Raw genomic sequence first — 19,825 nt, 5'->3', positions numbered from 1 at the left:
CCAAATTTAACAAAGGCCCAATATATTTCCAAAAGGGTTTCCAGGGGCATCCCTGACCCCCCCCAAATAATTATTTACCCATCAAATTTAACCCAACTTGAGCAGACATAATATTTTTACTTCAAAATTATGACTAATCATATACCATGACTATTCAAATACCCCTTTACACTATCGCCTACATTCTCTCTCTCTAAACTATACCGTCTCCGACCTCTCTCCCCACAACTACACTCCTTTAACAAAATGGAAGAAACTATAGCAAGACCAATGGTTCACTTAATATTTCTTATAACTTGACTTAGATTAAAATGAATTAACATAGCAAGACCAGTGGCTTAGTTGATGAACTCACTAAACAACCAAACGGTTGACTCAAGAATTTACACTAAGGAAAAATCAAACAGTTGACTGAAGAACTTACACTAAAGCATAACTAAACAGAATTTACACTAAAGCAGAACCAAACAGTTGATAAACCAAGACACTAAAGCAAGGTGCTCACAAAATGTCATTAAGTAGATCAAGCAAACAAGCTTTTTTCAACTATGGATTTGCTGAAACGTGTTGAAATGCTATGGTTTAGTTGAAAACCATAGTTGGTTTCAAAAAACTGCACATTTCAACTACACCAAGGCATTTTTGTGAATATCTTGAAAACTTGTTGAAAAGCCGCAGATGTTTTTGTTTTGTGAGGCCCATGGCGTAGGACTTGTGAGGAGAGAGGTCGGAGACGGCAGTAGTTTAGAGAGAGAGAGAATGTAGACCCCGATAATGTGAGGGGTATTTGAATAAGGGTATACGGTTGGGTGTAATAATTGGGTGAAAATATTATATCCGGGTTGGGTTAAATTTGGTAGGTAAATAATTATTTGGGAAATAAGCTGGCGTCTAGGATAGATGCATGCCACGTTTGATGTTAAGGGATAATTGACCACAAGATAACTAAGATAATCTACCTATAAGATAACGAAGGGTATGGATGAACTATTTCCCAAAGTTCAGGGATAATTTTGGCCCTTTTCCGAAAAATCTATTACCACAAGTTAAATTTCATGAATAATAATAATAATAAAATATTTACATTTCAGTGTATAGAATTTAAATCCTTATACTTTTATCAATCTACCAACAGTAATGAGTGGATTATAAATAGAAAATTAAAAAGTTCATTAAAGGAAAAAGAAAAAGAAAAAGAAAGAAATCAATAATTAAAAAACACGACGTCAAAAAGGGGACCAAAATGGGACTACGATGTGCCTAATAATCATTCACAAGCAAAAGTTGCTTTACTTTTTTTTATTCCTAAGTACAGCTTTATATTGAATTTCCTTCTTGTAATTAAATATATTGAAAATTACATGTTTCATATTTTAATATCAAAATTTGCATACAATTACTTTTCAATTATTCACCTGGTTCTACACCAAGCCATTCGTTTAGGACTAATGAAGAAAAGAAAGTGTTTCAAGTAACACAAATTAAAAGAAAATTATCAAATTATTAGACAAAATCCCCAACGTTGCACTAAATACAAAATAAGTAATGTACTTTTCATGCTTTTGAGGTTTCAATTAAGGATTTAATTTATATGCACTAATAGTTTAATTTTTTACACTATCATAAGATGTTAACTTGTTGAAGTTCGTTATTTAGTTGATTTTTTGAAGTTTCTAAATTAGAATTACTATAGATGTAGGTCCCCTTAATTTAATGGTGTAAAGAATAATTACTTTTTTGACAACAGATATCTTTTTTTTAATTATTATTTATGAAGAATTTTCAGATGATCAGTTATACATGGTTCGAAACTCGGTGAATAATGAATTTGTCCTCTGTCCTTCACTTTTGTTGGTTTCTCCCGGTGTCGGGTATCCTCTATGAGTTCCGACTCATCTAAATTCGCATCACGTAAGACCCATTAAAGGAGAAAACAATCCCTACCAAAAAAAGTTTCATTTCCATGATTTGAACTCGAAACCTCCGGTTAAAATTCAAAAATTCTTTTTATCTCACCATGACCTTCGTTGGTTATCCACTTACTTTTGATAAAGGGTATCTTTCTCTTCACTGCTTATTGATACTTTTATCCTTTTTTCATTTAAGCTCAACTCTCCATCTCTGTCACTTACTATATTCTTTTTCCACTTGTTTCTTTGTCTGTGTCATTCAACTTCAAGAACCACAAAATAAAAGAAAGATGTTGACATTATTAACCATTCTTTTCTTAGCAATTCTCTTCATTATTGGCCTTGTAACAACCCTTTTCAATTTCCCAACCAACAAGTTACAATCTTGGATTCAATCAATTTCTTTAAAATCTCCACCTCTCCAAGAGAAGACCATAATAACATCCTCAATAGCCATGGAAGAGAAGACCATAATAACATCCTCATCATCCTCAATAGCCATGGATGAAGAGAAGGTGAAAAGCTCTAACAATTACAACAAGGTTGAACTAAAGAGTATTTTTGCAACTTTTGACAAGAACAATGATGGTTACATAACAAAGCAAGAATTGAAGCTATCTCTCAAGAATATTGGTATTTTGATGGAGGACAAAGATATTGTTGATATGGTCGAGAAAGTTGATTCCAACAAAGATGGTTTAATTGATCTTGATGAGTTCTATGAACTTTGTCATACTTTCTTGGGAATAGAGGCAATGAATGAAGGAGAAATGAATCAAGAAGAAGTAGATAAAAGAGAGAGAGATCTTAAGGAAGCTTTTGATGTGTTTGATCATGATAAAGATGGATTAATATCAGAAGAAGAGTTGAGTAAGATTCTTTCATCTTTAGGGATGAAAGAGGGCATGAAATTGGATTATTGTAAGGAGATGATAAAGAAAGTTGATGTGGATGGAGATGGAATGGTGAATTTTGATGAGTTCAAGAAGATGATGAAAGCTTGTGGAACTCTTGTTCCATTTTCTTAAGCAACCATGCAAGTTAATGGCCTTTGTTACAAGCTATACAAATCTCTAGTTCTGTTGTACTCTCTCTCCTGTTATATGATCGAGAAACTTGTCTGGAGACAGTTCTCTCTGGGTCAACCGCAACATTCAAAACTGGGGATGATAGGCTCAACCCTTTACCTTTCTTCACTTAAATATTGGACTTAATTCGCTTGGCATAGGACTCAAACTAGTGTTCCTCAACCTTTGCTAATTGAGCTGCTAACCCTAGTGGCTTCTCTTCTGGTTTTTTCTTGTTTTCTTTCTTTTTCACCCCAAGGGTTTGGGGTGAGCCCATGAATGTGTAGGGGAAGGGTCAGATATGACAATTGGCCTGGCTCTTTATTCAAGTTAGTATTGATCTAATGTGTGCTTTCAGAGCAGACAAGCTCATGGTTCTGGTGAAAATTATGTTTACTAGTATACTAGTTAGTATTGATCTAATGTGTGCTTTCAGAGCAGACAAGCTCATGGTTCTGGTGAAAATTATGTTTACTAGTATACTATATTTCCCAATGTTCTGATAATTGATCTATATAAATCCCAAGCCTCCGACTAAAAAACATATTATGATATAGCATTCATCTATGAGACTTAATTTTGTACCCATTTAGAGTATCAAGATCTTGAAACCTGCCAGTTTCATGAAATTTGCAATCAGTATTGCATCGTGGTTACATTTTTATTGAAAATTGAGAGGACTTCCCATAGTCTCGTGTTTATTTACTCGATATATCATATACACCTGAGAATAAAGGGATCAAATGGAACAGAAATCATATCGAACAAAAAAAGAAAGCACAGCAATCATGTGCTAAATAGTTTCTTCACATTAGTAGGAGCACAGAAATGTATGAACTTCGGTTCTGATAAGGAAACACCAGCTAAAAAGAAAGTGAAAACTTAAATGACTGGTACAAGTACAGCAGGGCACTTTGATCAAACGACAGAAGTTCTAGCCTTATATTATATCTACAAGGAGACACTTGTTACTAATGTGACAATAGGACATCACTGTTTCTATTCCCCCATTACGCAGCCAATAAGGACAGATGATACATACTAAAAGATATCGGGATTGAAATGCCCTGGAATAGAGTTGCTTTGTTCAGCCTGCTTGAGGTGCATCGAGAGAGCATAGTTATTGACCTGAAAGACGCAGAAAGGCCAAACGATAACTACAATGCCATACATGAGAAGTGGTCCAGAACAGTAAGCAAAAAAAAATGTAAACTAGAATCACATTTGGTGCATAAATTCCAAATACAATTGGGATAACATACTCTCAGATGGATTAAAGGGCGCCTTTTCCTTCTACTTAAAACGTATGCAGGCAAATGTGAGTGTATTAATTTTCTCAAAACAAAGGCTCTCAAGTGGGAAGCAGAAGGGATCTATGTCCTTTACCCCACTTTTATAGAACATATGCTTCAAAAAGATGAAAACCAGATTTTAGTCCACTTTCCCGTTTCTTTAGTCCCTTTGTCATACAGTCAGAGTAAGAATGAATAGAATGAAAAGTAATATGCAATTTCCAGCCAAGAGATAAACCACGAAAAATTTATCAGATTTAAGAGAAAATTGACCTCAAGGGTTCTAAGCTGCTCCTGGTACTGAGCCACCGTCTGCTTCAGCTGATTCAACTCGTGCCCTCTATCCTCAAATTCCTTCTGACGCTCATGCTGGATGGAAACTGCTCGCTTTAAAATAGCATTCTCTTGTATAAGAGCTTCAAGCTGCTGTTTGAGCATTAAATTCTCCTGTATCACAGCCAAACTATAAGCACATGGAAATGGAGAACGTTTACTTTTTGATTAACAAGCTTCATTTTGAAAATGAAAAAGGGATTAAATTTCATCAGAATAAGATATAAGTAACAAACCAGAATAAATAAGATAATCAGTCTGGCCCACTGATCATGCCAGCGCACACCCCCAACGCTAACAGACATTGATTTTTTCTAAGTGGGAGGTGAGAGGAGAAAGGGGACATGAAATGGCCACAAAGAAGGAAATATTACTAGTTTACGCCAATAGCCAGACACAGCGAGACACAATCGCTCAACATCTAAGCCTCTCACCCTTTCATAGGAACTCTCTCCTTCACATTGGCATCACAAAATCACACTTTTCAGTTTCATTTCATTCGTATTTCCTTATTCCTCTTATTATGCAGTTTTTTTTTTGCGTCCCTCCATCTACCTCCTATTGAGGTCCCCAAAAGCAACAGTGCACTATATGCCCATAGTAAGTGTAGACATGAAAAAGAAAATAAAAATGATAATATCAGCATTTATATACCTCCATGCATCCAGTCACAGTAGTGTGAAAAAAAACGAAAGATATAGGGTGTGTTCGGTGTGAAGGAAAATTGCATATAATCCTAAAAGCAGTTGCACATAATCTAGACAAATACTATAGGAGTTGAGGTGGAGCTGAAGGTAGGAGTGGGGTGGGGCTGGGGTGGCAGGGGGTGGGGTGACGATGAGTGTTGGGGGGTGGGGATGACACGGTGAATGTGGAAAGTCACTTGTGAAACTTGTTTACCCTACTTTCACTAGGAAGTCATTTTTAAGGAACTTGTTTTCCTACAGAACACGTTTTCCAAAAACTTCGACCAACCGAACATGAGAGAGTTGTTAATATTTTCCTCCATACTGAACACACCACAGAGATGTCAGGGTGTTTATAATGGGGGGAATATAAAAACTACTTAGAAACGTTTGGGGACCACCTGCTGGAAACTGGCAGTTGCCTCTGTTGCACGGGCACATATGGACTTCTCCAACACCTCAAGAGCTCGTGAAGCACGGGCTTTAGCATCATCTATATTTAACGCACTCATCATCTCTCCGACAAAAAGCTCCACCCATTCTGTACTCTCCATATGCACCACTTTTGCAGCAGATGAATTCACTGCAGGTGTGGTCTCACCGTTAGTTGCAGCCGCACCTGCAACAACATGAAGGAACTATGTCAATTTAAGGGGAAAGCAGAGTTGGGCCAGTTAATCTACATCCGTGCTTCAAAAAAAAAACATGCAATGAATGTACTGTTACAGCTTGACAACAATTGTGAATATCACTCACAGCAAGTGGATCAAGAGGGAGACATAAATTGCACAATCTTCAAATACATTCGGCAAAGCAAGGTCGGAAACAATTTTACTTAATGGTAAATATTTTTTTTTTAGTCTACCCATTTTTCATAACAGGGTCGTTCGGTGCGATTTATGTCTCCTTGATCCACTTGCTATGAGTGATATTCATTTTAAAAGAGGTGAAGCTATCACAAGAAGAACCATGTTATTAGATACTTCAATAGTTAGATGGGTTAAGATAGATGAAGTGGAGGTTTGTCAGCGCCTAAGTGAAGGAGCAGATAAACCTGAACCTCCACCATAAATATCAAGCAACTTTACAAGAATGAAACTGCCGAAACAAAAGCAAGATGACAAGTTGATAATATGGATCACAAGTTGATAACATGCTCAATTTAAAAAGCACAAAAACTACCAATTATGAAGCATTAAAATGACAAGCAGTTAGTTAAATTGAAATATTTCCAGAATTGATACATGTTATAGATCAGAAATAGGTGTGTTGACAGGAACACTTGGAAAATGGGAAATCAATAAAGAAACATCACGTGGGCATAAGCTGGAGCAGAGTTTTTGACAGATGAATGATGACATCATATGGATTTTTTTTGTCGTTGAAATGGTAAGTATTATTGATGTCAAAACCAACTAAGATGTGCCATGATTACATCCAAAAAAAATAAAAAAAAAAGGAAACTTGGCTATCAATAAATCGATCATAACAGGGTCTCACTATCCTCTATCCATTCCTGTTTACACCGAAAAGTTATCAGATGGATTTGCTGAGCATTACAAAAGATAAACAACAAGGTGTGCTATAACGGGTAAAAAGTTGAAATTTTTACATGATAAAATGATCTCAGTCAAGGAAACAACCCCCAAAAGGGGGAAAAACATCATACATGAATCAAACATAAACAAAAGGATTTCAATGTGCACCTTGAGTAAAAAACTGGCTGCTGGCCTCATGCGTAGCGCCGGAGCTTCCTGCCACAGGCCTCAGATTATCACCAGATCCCAAGCGAAGCTCATTTAGTCGTTTGATAGCAGAATCTAGATCATCACCGCATTCTTTAAGTGCTCTCTCAACCAACTAAAAAATAAAATCTCTATGTTAAATTTTTTTCTTTTAAGGTAAAAAAAAAAAAAAAAAAACTCAAGACATCTAATGCAAATGCCTTCATGCCAAAAATTGACAACTTACACATGGAAATTCTTTTAAATGAAAAAACAATGCTAGATGCATCTGTAATCACAAGATAACAGTAATCAGATCGCTTACCATTTTTGGCTCGCAGAATTGATACGAATCCTCCTAGACTAACAGAGTGCACGTTCTAAATCCACAACTTATGTCTTAAAAGAAATGAAGAGAAGGAACTTTGAAGTTGTGTCGGCGAGGAAGCAACTGAAGTAAAGTTAACTCCACCAGTATGAAACAAAAGAAACAACCTACTTTTTCTTCTTTTTGGTTATTTTGCCTTCTTTTTAGTAACGTAACAAGGATTTATATTAGCTAAAAAGGTCAACAGACACATCATATATGATATGCATCAACAGTAGCCCTGAGATGGATGCACGTTTTCAGTTCTCTTTAAGTGAAAAGGAAATTTGGAATTTTGTACTTAATAGGTTACTCAATGTTTTCAGATACTCCAAAGCCTTGTTATGTTATAAGACAAAACATGCGGTTTGTTCTTTTCGAAGAAGCGCTAATCTTTTTGAACCCTGTGAACTTTTATTGGTTTTGATACCCTTATATAATTTCCATCTTTCTTCTAGTATAGTCACACCTAAAGTTGGTGGATTAGCAACTCCTATAAGAATTCATTAATTCTGCAACACTTTTAGGAATTGAACAAATCTAATCACATAAGTTGTGTCAAGATTCTTTTATTCCTAGTCATAGACTTGTACATCTATATGGGATAAGAAGTGTGAGACTGAGGGAACCTCTAGCTCTAGAGAATCCCTAATTTATCTTCAAAGACAAATTATTTAGCATTTGAATGAAATAGACCAGAGCAGAATGGATAGTTGGATACACAAGATTCATATAGCCGACTCCAACTAACATCTTACTTCATCAAAGAGAATTAGCTGCTCCAACTAATTTGCAATTAAGGTATATCTGATTGATCAAAAAAAAAAAAATGACAACGATAATAATAATAGCAAAGATAAAGAACCTAATTACTTCACCACTGTTGATGTTCAAAAGTTCTGTTGTAATCCAAGCCATTTTTGCATTCACTCTCCAAGCCATTTTTGCATTCACTCCTCTATTAAAAAGTTCTTCTTCCCTGACATTGCTTAAGTATCCGGTATTGAATGGATTAATGAAAGTGTATCCTTATTTTTAAGGAAAATAGGAGCAGACACTAAGAAAAGAGAATGAACATGTCGTAAAGTTTCTCACTCTCGACTCTCAAGAATATAACTTTTTACACTTAGAGTCATTTGATTTGTGGAGAAAAATAATAACCACTGGATTGCTTTTATAGTTATCAGACGTGGGTTTAATCGATGTTTGGTTAATCGTATTGAGCAATGGATATGAAGTGTATAATCTAAAATATGTATTTGGTTTCAGATTTCATAATGCTTTGTTTCCAACAAAAAACCTTCTTCTATAGTACATTACTCTGTCTAACTTACATGTGGTTTATTACCAAATGAAGTTAAAAACACCTATAAAAAAATGTGGCACTGCTTAGGCCACTTTTTTTAACAAGAATTGCTTAGGCTACTTTTCACTTTCCCAAAAAAAGGGGGAACTTAATGGCATGTATAATGTGTTGAAACCACAGAAGATACCAAACAAAAGGGCTTCAATTCATATACTGAAAATCTAACGAAAAGCTAGCTAACTCTTCTGCTCCCATTCCCCTTTCCCCTATTAAAAGAGACTAGTGGAGAAAAGGCAGTTAATTAATCAACTTATTAGCCCTTGTTCAAAGTCTAGGAGAATATGTTAGCCTCAGAAACGAATCAATTGTGCAAGCACTAAGTTCAAAATATAGCAACATCGAATGATAGATCCGCAAGGAATCTTAACTTAAAAACGATAAGCAGCAGACAAAAGACAATCTCTAAATTAATTACGCTGGTTGTATATCATGAGAAGTTAACAAGAAGTTCAACACAAAAAGGATAAGAAGAATCATAAAATAGGACTTCAAACAGCTAATAATTGGCAAATCGCCGTTCCAGTGAATTCAAATACAAAACCACCACAATCCTCAACAAGGAAGTACATGAAGCTACCCTCTAGATAAAACCCCGTCGGTCTTAAGCAAAAGGCATGACGGAAATTGGCATCCGCTAAGTCATTAACTAAAAGCACATTCCCAGTTCCCATTTACAACATCATAAGAAATACATTAATACATTAACCAGACCACTCAAAAGGTACTCTCCCACATCCCAAAATAACTAAATGGAGGCAGTAAGGATTTTTTTTAAAGGGAACTTGTCCAATACTACTTTTTATATTTTCTATAACGACAATTTTTTTTTTTATAACCATGGTATTAGGGCCAACTTGCGCCCCTCTCAACTAATTCCAGGTGTCCCTGCTGCCTCCCACCAGCGCAAGTACCGAGTAACTCACAAGTCCAATACCTTTTCCCCAACGTTGCTTATCTAAAGCAACAACAGAATGTATAATATTTACAACTAAAAGTCCCATAAACAATATGAAACTCCAAACAATTGATTGAAACAATTACTCCCTCCATCCCAATTTATGTGGCACGGTTGGCATTTCAATAGTCAACCAATTTTTTTTTACTGGAATTTCTTTAAATGCCTTTTAAATATTTTAAGTTGTTAATGTATTAGTTTCCAAGTATATAAACTTTATTTCAGAAACACTTAAAGCTTCTGCCTCTGAATTCACTGTCAAAGTTTAGAAGTTTGAATCTCGAATGCGCATACGGTGATAGTTCAGGTAGGAAAAGAGACCAACGGATAGTTGAGGTATGTAACTCGCGAAAAAGTGATAGTTTAGCTGTGTTTTTTACCATTAATTTTTTTTTTTTTTTTTTAAATGGAAGGGTAAACCTGCTTGTCCATGTCAGAAAAGATCATGAAAAGATGATCAAGAGCTGACGAGGCAATTGAATTAACGAAAAAAAATACTAACATAACTAATCTCAGCATTACTGATACACCCTGTTCAGTATTATTCTTATTCACCCTACCAAAGGCCACTTAATAGCCAAATACTCAAAAAATCCAATTGAAACAATTAAAACAAAAAGGCAAATGAGCCAACATATAGTAATACACAGTGAAGAAAAGAATTGCGCGATTACTAACTAATACTACTAATAAGAAGATCACTCACTACCTACTTACCTTCTAACCTAATCCACGACCTCCAAACCTTTCTCCATACCTTTCTATCTAACGTCGTGTCTCATTAACAATTGATTGAAACAATAATAAAAATATCTATAGCTTGTTTTAGATCACAAATTTCAAAAGTCTTAAACTCCGTGTCTAGTCAAAACTATATGACATAAATTGGGACGTAGACCATACCACCCACCACCCAACGCCCACACCACACCACCCAACCCTCCACCACACCACCCCGCCCAGTGACGGAGCCAAGATTTTCACCTAGAGGGCCTCAAAAATATAAAGAGTCATAAATACACTGACAAGAAGTAACATCTACTATATATACGTAAAAAAAATAATTTTAACCTCGTATATATAGTGTAATTTTTCGACCCCTAAAGCCTACCTAACTCTGCCCTGCGCCCCTGCGGCCCCACCACCTACTTATTTTTAAAATTCTTATTTTATCCTTTTACCTTAGTTTTTATTACTAATATATACTACATAAACTAACTTGTAATTAAGGGTCAAGGCTATTTTAATAAATTTACAAGTTATTACACCACAACAAATAAACGATACAGTCCATCCAAACATATATTCATTAATACAGTACAGTACGATATTATACCAGTTTGTCCATATCAGAAAAACGCATGAGAAGATGATCAATTGCACAAGTAGACCTTGACGGGGAAAAAGAAGTAGGCCGAATCCTCTTAGATGATTGAAAATCGTCAAATAAATACGATCTCTTTCCACACAATATAGCAGACATGTTGTGCAGCAAAAATAATTCCCTTCAGATTTCCTCTCCTTTTGCCGTTCCAATCATGCACATTTATAATTTTCAAACTTCACTTTTACATATATATATAGTAGTAGTAATTTATTTGAGATGATTGAAAAGAGACAAGAAGAATAAGATGATGACAAAAGTACGTGTACTTGGATGGGAAATTTGGTTCTGAACTTGTTACGTGTCTTCCTTTAAATTAAGGAGGGTAAATTTGTGTCAGAGCCAAAGGTAAGTAAAGTACACGAATGAAAAAGCCTATTTTTTGATAATAAAAATGATTAAAGATATTCGTTTAAAAAAAAAAAAAAAAAGTTTTATGACAGAAGAGAGAAGAAGAGATTTTTTTTTATTTTTTTTTTTTAATATCAGGCGATACCGGGATATGAATTGGGGAAAAAGGAATTTTTTTTTTTTTTGATGTAACAACAAGATTTTATTTGTAACAAGTGGTTTTGTTGGTTAGTTAATTGATCACATTTTATTCATGAACTAGTTGCAGATAAAGTACATTACATAGTTCAGGGATTGGCGACTTACCCATTCAGTGACTTTAGCACTGAACATTCCCAAAATGGGAACTATTGGATAAATTTAATATAATATACGTTTGTTGGCATTCCGAATGAGAAGAGTATATATTTGAACCGAAAATATAACTGGAGGGGTATGTTTGGATCGAGACTCAAATGATAGGTACATTTAAACGATATATTTGATAGTATTTGCTTGACAGTATCCGTTTCTCCGGCTCTAGTCTCTACGAAATTATGGAAATTTCGATGGGCGCTCATTGCCGGAAACTTGAGTTCTAGTGTCGTCATCATCTCTTTCCACCGCTGTCGTCATATCTGACTGGAACCCATGGCCAACTGATCGAATTTTTCTCAGATCTGAGTGTATTTATTTTTTGTATTTCTCAGATTTGGTCAGATTTGAGTATATTCGTCATTTTTAGTGTAAAAAAAGTGTATCTTTTATATTTTCTCCTGCATTTTGTATTTCAAAGGAGATTTTTTGAATTTTTCCCTGTATTTTTTAAGTTTTTGTTGTTTGAATACAACAGAATTGAATACAATTTAAAAATAATTACAAATGAATACAGTCGAATTGAATACAATAAAATTGAATACGACGGAATACACATATGACAAGGAAATAATAGCTACGAACTATAATCAACTAAACCTTTGCTGTGGCTTGTTAGAAGTTTCCAAACTATAGTTCTTTATGTAAGTTACTCATTTTAAATCCAATATAAAAGTGAAGGGCCATTCTTCCAAGCCAGAACAGCCCAAATACGCCTCAAAATCAGCCCAAATCAGCCAAACAAGTCCACTTCAGACTAGCCCAATAAACACATAACGACCCTAGCCCGTAAAAGTGATTCTCTTTCAAATTTTGGCCAAAGTATCCCCATCTCAATCTCTCTCTCTCTCTATCGCGTGAGCCTTTTCAGAACTCTCACCATTCATCTCCTTGATTTTGCTTTTGCTTTTACACGGCAGAATTGGCTTTACAATTTTGGTGTAAAAAACAGCAACCATCATTTACTCATTTTAAACTCACCACCTATTTCTGTTGAAAAATGTGAATACAAGTATACAGTTTATATTCACAGTATATTGTATATCATGTATATTCACAGTGTATATCTGTGACAGTTAGTTAGTTAGAAACCAGTTGTCATAGAGTTAGTCAGGCAGAAAATTCAATTTCAAAGCCCTAACCCTAACTCTTTCCTTCCATCTATAAATACCAAGCTATTGCATGCATTTCAATGTTCTTGAGCCACCCCCTTTTCCTTTCAGTCAAGTCTTTAGTTCTAAAAAGATCTAGGGTGTGTTTGGTATGAAGGAGAATGTTTTCCGTTGAAGATGTTTTTCAAGAAAATATTTTTTCCTATTTGGAGGAAAACATTTTTCAATATCTTAAGTGCAACCAAACAAAAGAAAATAGGAAAGCATTTTCCGTCGTACCAAACACACCCCTAGTACGCACTTCTTTTCTAGTTTCTCCCTCTACTAGAGGTGTTTCTGCCGGAGTTCTTGGTCACTGAGTCTATTCCTTCCTTTTTTGAAATGGCTTGCATAACGGATATCTTGCACGTTACGCAGTCAAGAAATGAAAGTATAGATTATGTGACCATCAACTCTGAGCAGAGGAATTAGTGGTGGTTGGAACACTACGTTTAGAGATCCTTTTAAAGCAAATTAGAAATATTGAAAAGGAGGCATATATTATGGAAGTTAGGCAGGCAATATTAGCTCCAATTAATGCTGAAAATGATGGTGATAATGAGAATAAGTATACAATGAATTAATATTAAAGCTTGACAACATTGTGAATACCATACACAGCAAGTGGTTCAAGAGGTAGACATAAATTACACAATTTTCAAATACATCCAGCAAAGCAAGGTTGGAATAATTGGACCTGATTTTGGATTAGTCGGATTTGACTATTGTTGTGGGTCCTTTAAATGTTTAAGGGAGCTAATAGCTTACTTAATTTAAACAAAACAAAAATTATTTTTTTAAAATTAAAAGTTCAAAATCAAATATTATTTGAACAAGTTGACTAACTTTGAGCAAAAGTTATGAGTTTTTCTTGTTCACTTAAAAAATAGCAACATTGAGGTGTGTATATATAACCCTAGTTAATATATATATATATATAACAAAAAATTAAAGTTACACCTAATACAGTCAAACTTTTCTATAACAGCATGGTTGGGTCCAGAATTTTTTGACTGTTATAGCGAATGACTTTTATACACCTATAACAACATTCAGTGTTCAAATATAGTTGGCTGTTATAGGTAAAAAAGATGCATAAAGTCTATTTTTTTATTCTTTAATATTATAGAAAATAACAAAAAAGTTATTTAAATTTTAAATCTCAAAGATATGCATACTTCACTAACTAAATGTTGAAGAAATTTAATACAATGTCAATAAATTCACAACTGAATGTATAAAGTTTTAAACTCTAAGGCACACATTTTAAATCTGATTGAAAATTAAATTCTTTCAAGATTGATGGAACAAAGTCATAATTGTAGTTTGTTTCTTAGATTCCAATCTCTGAGTGGTGATATAGATCTTGTTTTCCTCTTTGAAAATTATTTATAAATAAAAGTAGAAGATAATGATATTTTTAGATTACAAAATATATATTCATATGTAATATTATGTCATATATATAGTATATTAAAGTATCAAATTAAACATTTTATCAAAATCTTTATACTTATTATTGGTAATCATAGATATTTTATTTTTATAAAATGATTAATAATTATATTACCAAAAAGAGAATATAGCTATTAAATAGGGGTAATTTTACAAAGAGCGTATTGTTATCAAGTTAGTTGTTGTTGTTATAGGTAACCGGTTCCAAACAAACTAAATTGTTATAGAGAGATGTTGTTATATGCGAGATGTTATAATTGTAAATGCAAATGGATCAATTGCACTGCTTACACAATTTCTCATCTCTGATCTCATCATACAACAATTTTACTTCTCAGAACTGCTGGATTTGTTTTGTTCCTACACTAGTACACTACAACAACATGCACTTGCATCAAAATTGTATTAAGTTGGGCAATATTCAACTCACATATAATTTTTGAGAAGGATCGGTTTTGTTCCTTATATTTATGTATTCACTTTTTAGATCATAATGTACAAGGTATGGGCCAACTCCAAACCTTGCCACCACAACGCAGCTTTAGTAAAAAATATAAAAAAAAATAGATGCAAATGTGGAGTATCATAATTACAGCAAGAAACTTACAATATCTAGATGTACGTAGCAGTTATAAGTGATCCAAATCCTATAGATATATAGCCAAATACTTAAACATCGTTAGATAAAATAATCACAAGAAAAAACGATTAACTTAACATCGTAAAGTCACAATAAGGCAGTTAATTACTAGACATAGAAAATATAATGCATGATACAAATATATAGGATATTTTAAAACAACATGAGATAGGATATATGTATAAAATTTCATATACTATGTAGGATAGCCTAGCAGGATAAAATGAATCATATACTAACTATCTCATCGGGTAAACATGAACTATAGCGATTTAAATTGAAGATTTAAAAAAAAAAAAAAAAAGGATTTAAAACTAACTGCATTTATGTGTATACTATGATTTTAATTTTCTAGAACAGAAAAATTGAATGAAAAAAGAGAAGACGAAGAGAAATGTAAAACTTACCTTGGACAAGAAAAATGGATCAATCAAATGGTAAATAGGAAGTGATATTGGCGCGGCTCAATCTGAGATCGTTCTTTACGATTACAAAACGTAAACCCGTCTTCGGATTGAACCTCACCAACATCGCTTCTTCTTCTTCTTTCCCCCGTTCGCGCCATATATTAATTCTGTTTATTCTCCGAATTTGACTCTTAAGCCTTTGCACATCGAGCTAGAGAGACATATATGTATATATAGTAAATATTGATCAGTTGAAATTTAGCCTTCACCGCTATTTGCATCAAAAAGAAAATTAAATAATGACTTACACGAGAACATGGATTATTACATCACAAAAGAACAATATGATAATTGGTGAAAACAACTAAAATTTAGTTTGTAGGATAGGACTTTGAAAACACACATTATGAGTGGGATTGTCAAAGGTCCATTTTTTCCTCTCTTTTTCTTTAGTCAAACTTATCCATTTTTTGTTGCTAATGTTTGACTACGTACTGAAGTACTAACTAATAGGTCATGCGCACCAACCAGAATTGTAGTGGGATGGATAGATCCTCGAGTATCCTTGATTTGAGGTCTCGTGGTTTAAGTATTGGGAATGAAAAAAATCTTGATAAGAAATGCTTATATATGCAGCGAGAATTGGGATTAATCAGACCCCAAAACGAATATGAAACACTAGCTATTGAAAATCCAAATTACAGTAAAGACGACAATATAAAACTTTGTCTGAATTTTATCAAAATAAAGCAGAACTAAGATCACAAATTTAATAGATCTAGCTAGGGTTCATAATTTAATCAGTGGAAAAAATAGTGAATAAAAGATGGATAGAAAATCAGTAAGGGGTTCAGTTTCTACATATGGCTGTTTAATAAGAAGAAAAAAGAATCAATATGACTGACTCCATAGGAAAGAAGAACTCAAAAATATAAGGTTTTTGAAAGGATAGAAATGAATTGATAGGAGGAAACTCAGTAACATGCATGACTGTTGAGTTCTAAAACTTATGGATTACCAATAAAACTTCAAGTCCATATTTATAAAGATGGATGACTATGGGGTAGAAAAAGTTTTGCGGGGGTTGTTGGAAAAAGAAAGAAATGATGGCAAGTTATTAGGGATGTATAAAGTGTAGGGTTTTGGCAGTTGCCTTGGGATGAGAATTAAGGAGAAGAATGTGAGGGAATGATGTCAATTAGGTAGCAACTTGCTTTAGGATTCTTCATGCTTATTTAAGTAATTTATGTCATGTTGATTTGACCGGACATAAGTTCAATAGAAAAATAAACTTTTTGAAGTTTGTAATATAAAACAAGCCATAAATTAAATATTTATATGACTATAAATAATCTCTGATAATAAGTAGGAAGTTTAAAGTTTAGTTGTGTTCATCTATATAAAAATGTGACATATTTTATTGGACAGGCTAAAAAGAGAAGAAATATCACATAAAATGAATAATAAAGGAGTACACAAAAAAAATCACGAATTTGAGTTATATACTTTAGTTCGTCGTTGTAAGTATTTTTTACACTATCAAATCACTTGTACCTTTCGTATTAGGTAACATATCTTATTTTTAAAATTACGAATCTCGCATTATAAGGAGGCTTAATTATGAATATCCTTTAGGCGACCAATAGTGTAAAAAAATTCTTTACGTGGCCAATTTATACAACTTAAAAATCAAAAATCACACACGCAGAGAAAAGGGTATTTTTTTGGCCTTCTTGCGCATGCACTTGAAATATTCTCTTAACAAATTAAACAAATCCAAAAGGAACCCCTTTTTATTGTAAAGTGTAAACCAAATTCCTTGTTGTTCTTCTAATAATCACACTTTCAGATCACGCTTGCATGTCATTAATCATATGATCAGAGAAAGAAATAGTTATGTTGGATTATCTAACCTTTGAAAATGCAAACAGTTAGTTAATGCCTTTTATGCATGTAATTAGTCAGACTAAACTAATTTGTCCTTCAACTTTATGCTTTAAGTCGATAAAAGTATGTTTATTAGCAGCCTTCTCGTGAATCTTTGCAATAAACATTCTCTTTTTCTATCCTTCAGCATGACTCAAACTCTGAACCTACCGAACCTTCTCTATTTCTTGGTCATTGGAACAACAAGTGTGTGATTCAGATGGATGAAGAGAAACATAGTCTCAACAGGACAATGATAATTGATTTACATTTTGTGCCAAGAAAAAGATAGCTGATTTACATTTTCTTTTATTGGACTATTTTAAAATAGAATTGTATATTCTTTATCAAGCAGAGAGGTACGCATGCATTTATGAATTAAATAGCTTAATTAGATATTGAACATGAGAAAGCACACTTAAAGAATGGCTATTGGCTGCAGTGAGTTTAACTCATGTACATCAACAGTAGCACTATAAAGAACTTTTATACTACTATTACATTACCTTTAGATGAGTGTAGAATTTTTTTGGGTAATTTGATAGTGCAAAATCCTCTCATACTGCATGTCCGTGTATAAGTTAAAACTCTTAGACATTTTAGTACCTTTTCCATATTATCAGCAACAATTTGAGACCTACTTCAAATCTCACTATAGAACGGTGAAGTATCAATGATCAAACGAGGACTAAAATCAGCAAATGGAATTTAGCAAATTAGAAGTGGAAACGAATTTGTCTACCTATTGTTAAACTGACAAAAAAAAAAAAGAGGACATACAGTACCACCTCTTAGGATTATTCCTTATTAAAGATTGCAAATACTTGCTAAAAGTCAATAGTCATAAACAATATACAAGATTTTCTAGCAAATAAGATCACAGACATGAACACCAAATTTTTACTCCTGACAGATTTATGTTATAACTTATGCAAGAAATTATTATCTATTTTTCAATATATGAAAAAAAAATTAAACAATTTGAGAACCCATGTAGAAGGAAACACAAGCAAGCTAAAGGTTCAGGGTGGTGAGGAAAAATCTTGGAAACATGAGTGCAGAATGTCAGCTAAAGTGTCTAGAAAGAAGTTTCTAAAAAAGTGTTTATTTTTTGTACTTACAAAAACTTCCTTTTTCACACAAAGAAAGACACACTAATTACACTAGTTAATTTCACACACAATAAAAGCAAGCATAAGGCTCATGAAGCAAACATAATTTAACACATACACAGAGCGGAGACACCGGCGCCAAATGTGCCTTGCCTTGAGCCTTTGTTAGGAGACACTCCCCTTGGTTTTGTTACCCCTTTTATGCACCCTCATGGTCATGGACCCCTCTAATCTCTTCTCCAAAGTAGGAGTGAGTATGTTACGGTATTTGAAATTTCGATTCTGTAATTACGATTTTTGACTTTTTTAAAATACTACTCCATCATATCAAATTAATTCGGCATGGTTCGGTATTTTTAAGTTCGATTTCGGTATTTTGCGGCACGGTGATCATTAACCATAATTTGTTCAAGTTCGACTTACATATACTCATATAATTGAGAATTATGACTTCGGCTATTCAAGAAACATCTTAATTATATCATAGCAACATCTTATACATGTAAACATTTTTAAAATAAAGTACAAGCAATTCCTTTCGTTAATCAATTATACAAAAATGACATTTCAATCAAGATACTTCGGAACACAAAAAGAGTATTTCAATCAGTTATATCATACCAACACCTTGCACATGTAAAAAGAAAGTACAAGAAATCGAATGTCTAAACAATTAGTTTTGTACTAATACTAATTTATAAATTTTTTAATATTAAAAGATCACTAAAATATATGAATTATAGATGTAACTATATACTTCAGTACATTATTCGTTATGTTTTTTTTTATATATAAATACCGAACACCATACCAAATAATAAAATTTTTAAAAATGCATATCAAATACCATAATACTGAAATCGAGGTAGCAAAAGTTTCGGTTTCGGTATGGTAATCGATATCTACCATACCATATCCACTCCTGCTCCTACTTAAGGCACGATTCAGAATTTGAAATTTATGAATTTTTATGATGATCTCAAGTTTTAGGGCGGATGCAACATGTTGGCACTGGGTTCATTTGAACCCAGCACTTTCGACATAGAGTATAAACTTATATGCAAAAATTTACTAAAATTACAATAAATAATAGGTCCGAACCATAACCTTAAAAATACAACGAGTTTAATGCAAAGGACCTTAAAGATTGAACTCATATAGTCTAAATTCTAACTCCGCCTCTGCTCAAGTTAATACACAATTATAATTGAATTTACAATCAAATTTTTATAAATATTTACTCCTCCATCCCGATTTACCTGCAGCTTTATCTCTTTTTGTGCCCATTAAGAAAAATAATAAATACAAAGTATAGTTGATTAAGTTTACCCTATTTATTAGATGT

At 33.5% G+C, this 19,825-nt stretch overlaps 2 protein-coding genes and 1 long non-coding RNA gene across 6 annotated transcripts; 1 reads left to right on the top strand and 2 right to left on the bottom strand.

Moving 5' to 3' along the window:
• The first annotated feature begins 2,067 nt into the window (after positions 1–2,067).
• LOC132030835 (calmodulin-like protein 3) lies at positions 2,068–2,939 on the top strand. Its single transcript, XM_059420597.1, has one exon. It carries the CDS (start codon positions 2,201–2,203, stop codon positions 2,936–2,938), a length of 738 nt encoding a protein of 245 aa, XP_059276580.1. The 5' UTR covers positions 2,068–2,200; the 3' UTR covers position 2,939.
• Positions 2,940–3,222: 283 nt separating this feature from the next.
• Positions 3,223–3,874, bottom strand: LOC132030834 (uncharacterized). Its single transcript, XR_009408118.1, has 2 exons — positions 3,375–3,874; positions 3,223–3,296 (listed from the first exon to the last, which is right to left on the bottom strand). It is a non-coding gene; the product is annotated as an uncharacterized LOC132030834 (long non-coding RNA).
• Positions 3,875–3,880: 6 nt separating this feature from the next.
• Positions 3,881–11,442, bottom strand: LOC132030832 (uncharacterized). Of its 4 annotated transcripts, none has more exons than XM_059420594.1 (5): positions 11,037–11,442; positions 6,995–7,148; positions 5,690–5,907; positions 4,543–4,716; positions 3,881–4,105 (listed from the first exon to the last, which is right to left on the bottom strand). In XM_059420594.1, the coding sequence occupies exons 1-5, from the start codon at positions 11,181–11,183 to the stop codon at positions 4,019–4,021; spliced, it is 780 nt and encodes a 259-aa protein (XP_059276577.1). In that variant the 5' UTR covers positions 11,184–11,442; the 3' UTR covers positions 3,881–4,018. The 4 variants fall into 4 exon arrangements, with proteins under 4 accessions (XP_059276577.1, XP_059276578.1, XP_059276576.1 ...); XM_059420595.1 differs by having other exon boundaries at positions 5,687–5,871; positions 11,037–11,441; XM_059420593.1 differs by having other exon boundaries at positions 5,687–5,907; positions 11,037–11,432.
• Positions 11,443–19,825: the final 8,383 nt, after the last annotated feature.

Source organism: Lycium ferocissimum, chromosome 9 (genome assembly GCF_029784015.1).
Source record: "Lycium ferocissimum isolate CSIRO_LF1 chromosome 9, AGI_CSIRO_Lferr_CH_V1, whole genome shotgun sequence".
NCBI lineage: Eukaryota > Viridiplantae > Streptophyta > Magnoliopsida > Solanales > Solanaceae > Lycium > Lycium ferocissimum.
The sequence above is the reverse complement of the archived record's forward strand: the minus strand, read 5'-3'. Positions and strand labels throughout refer to the sequence as shown.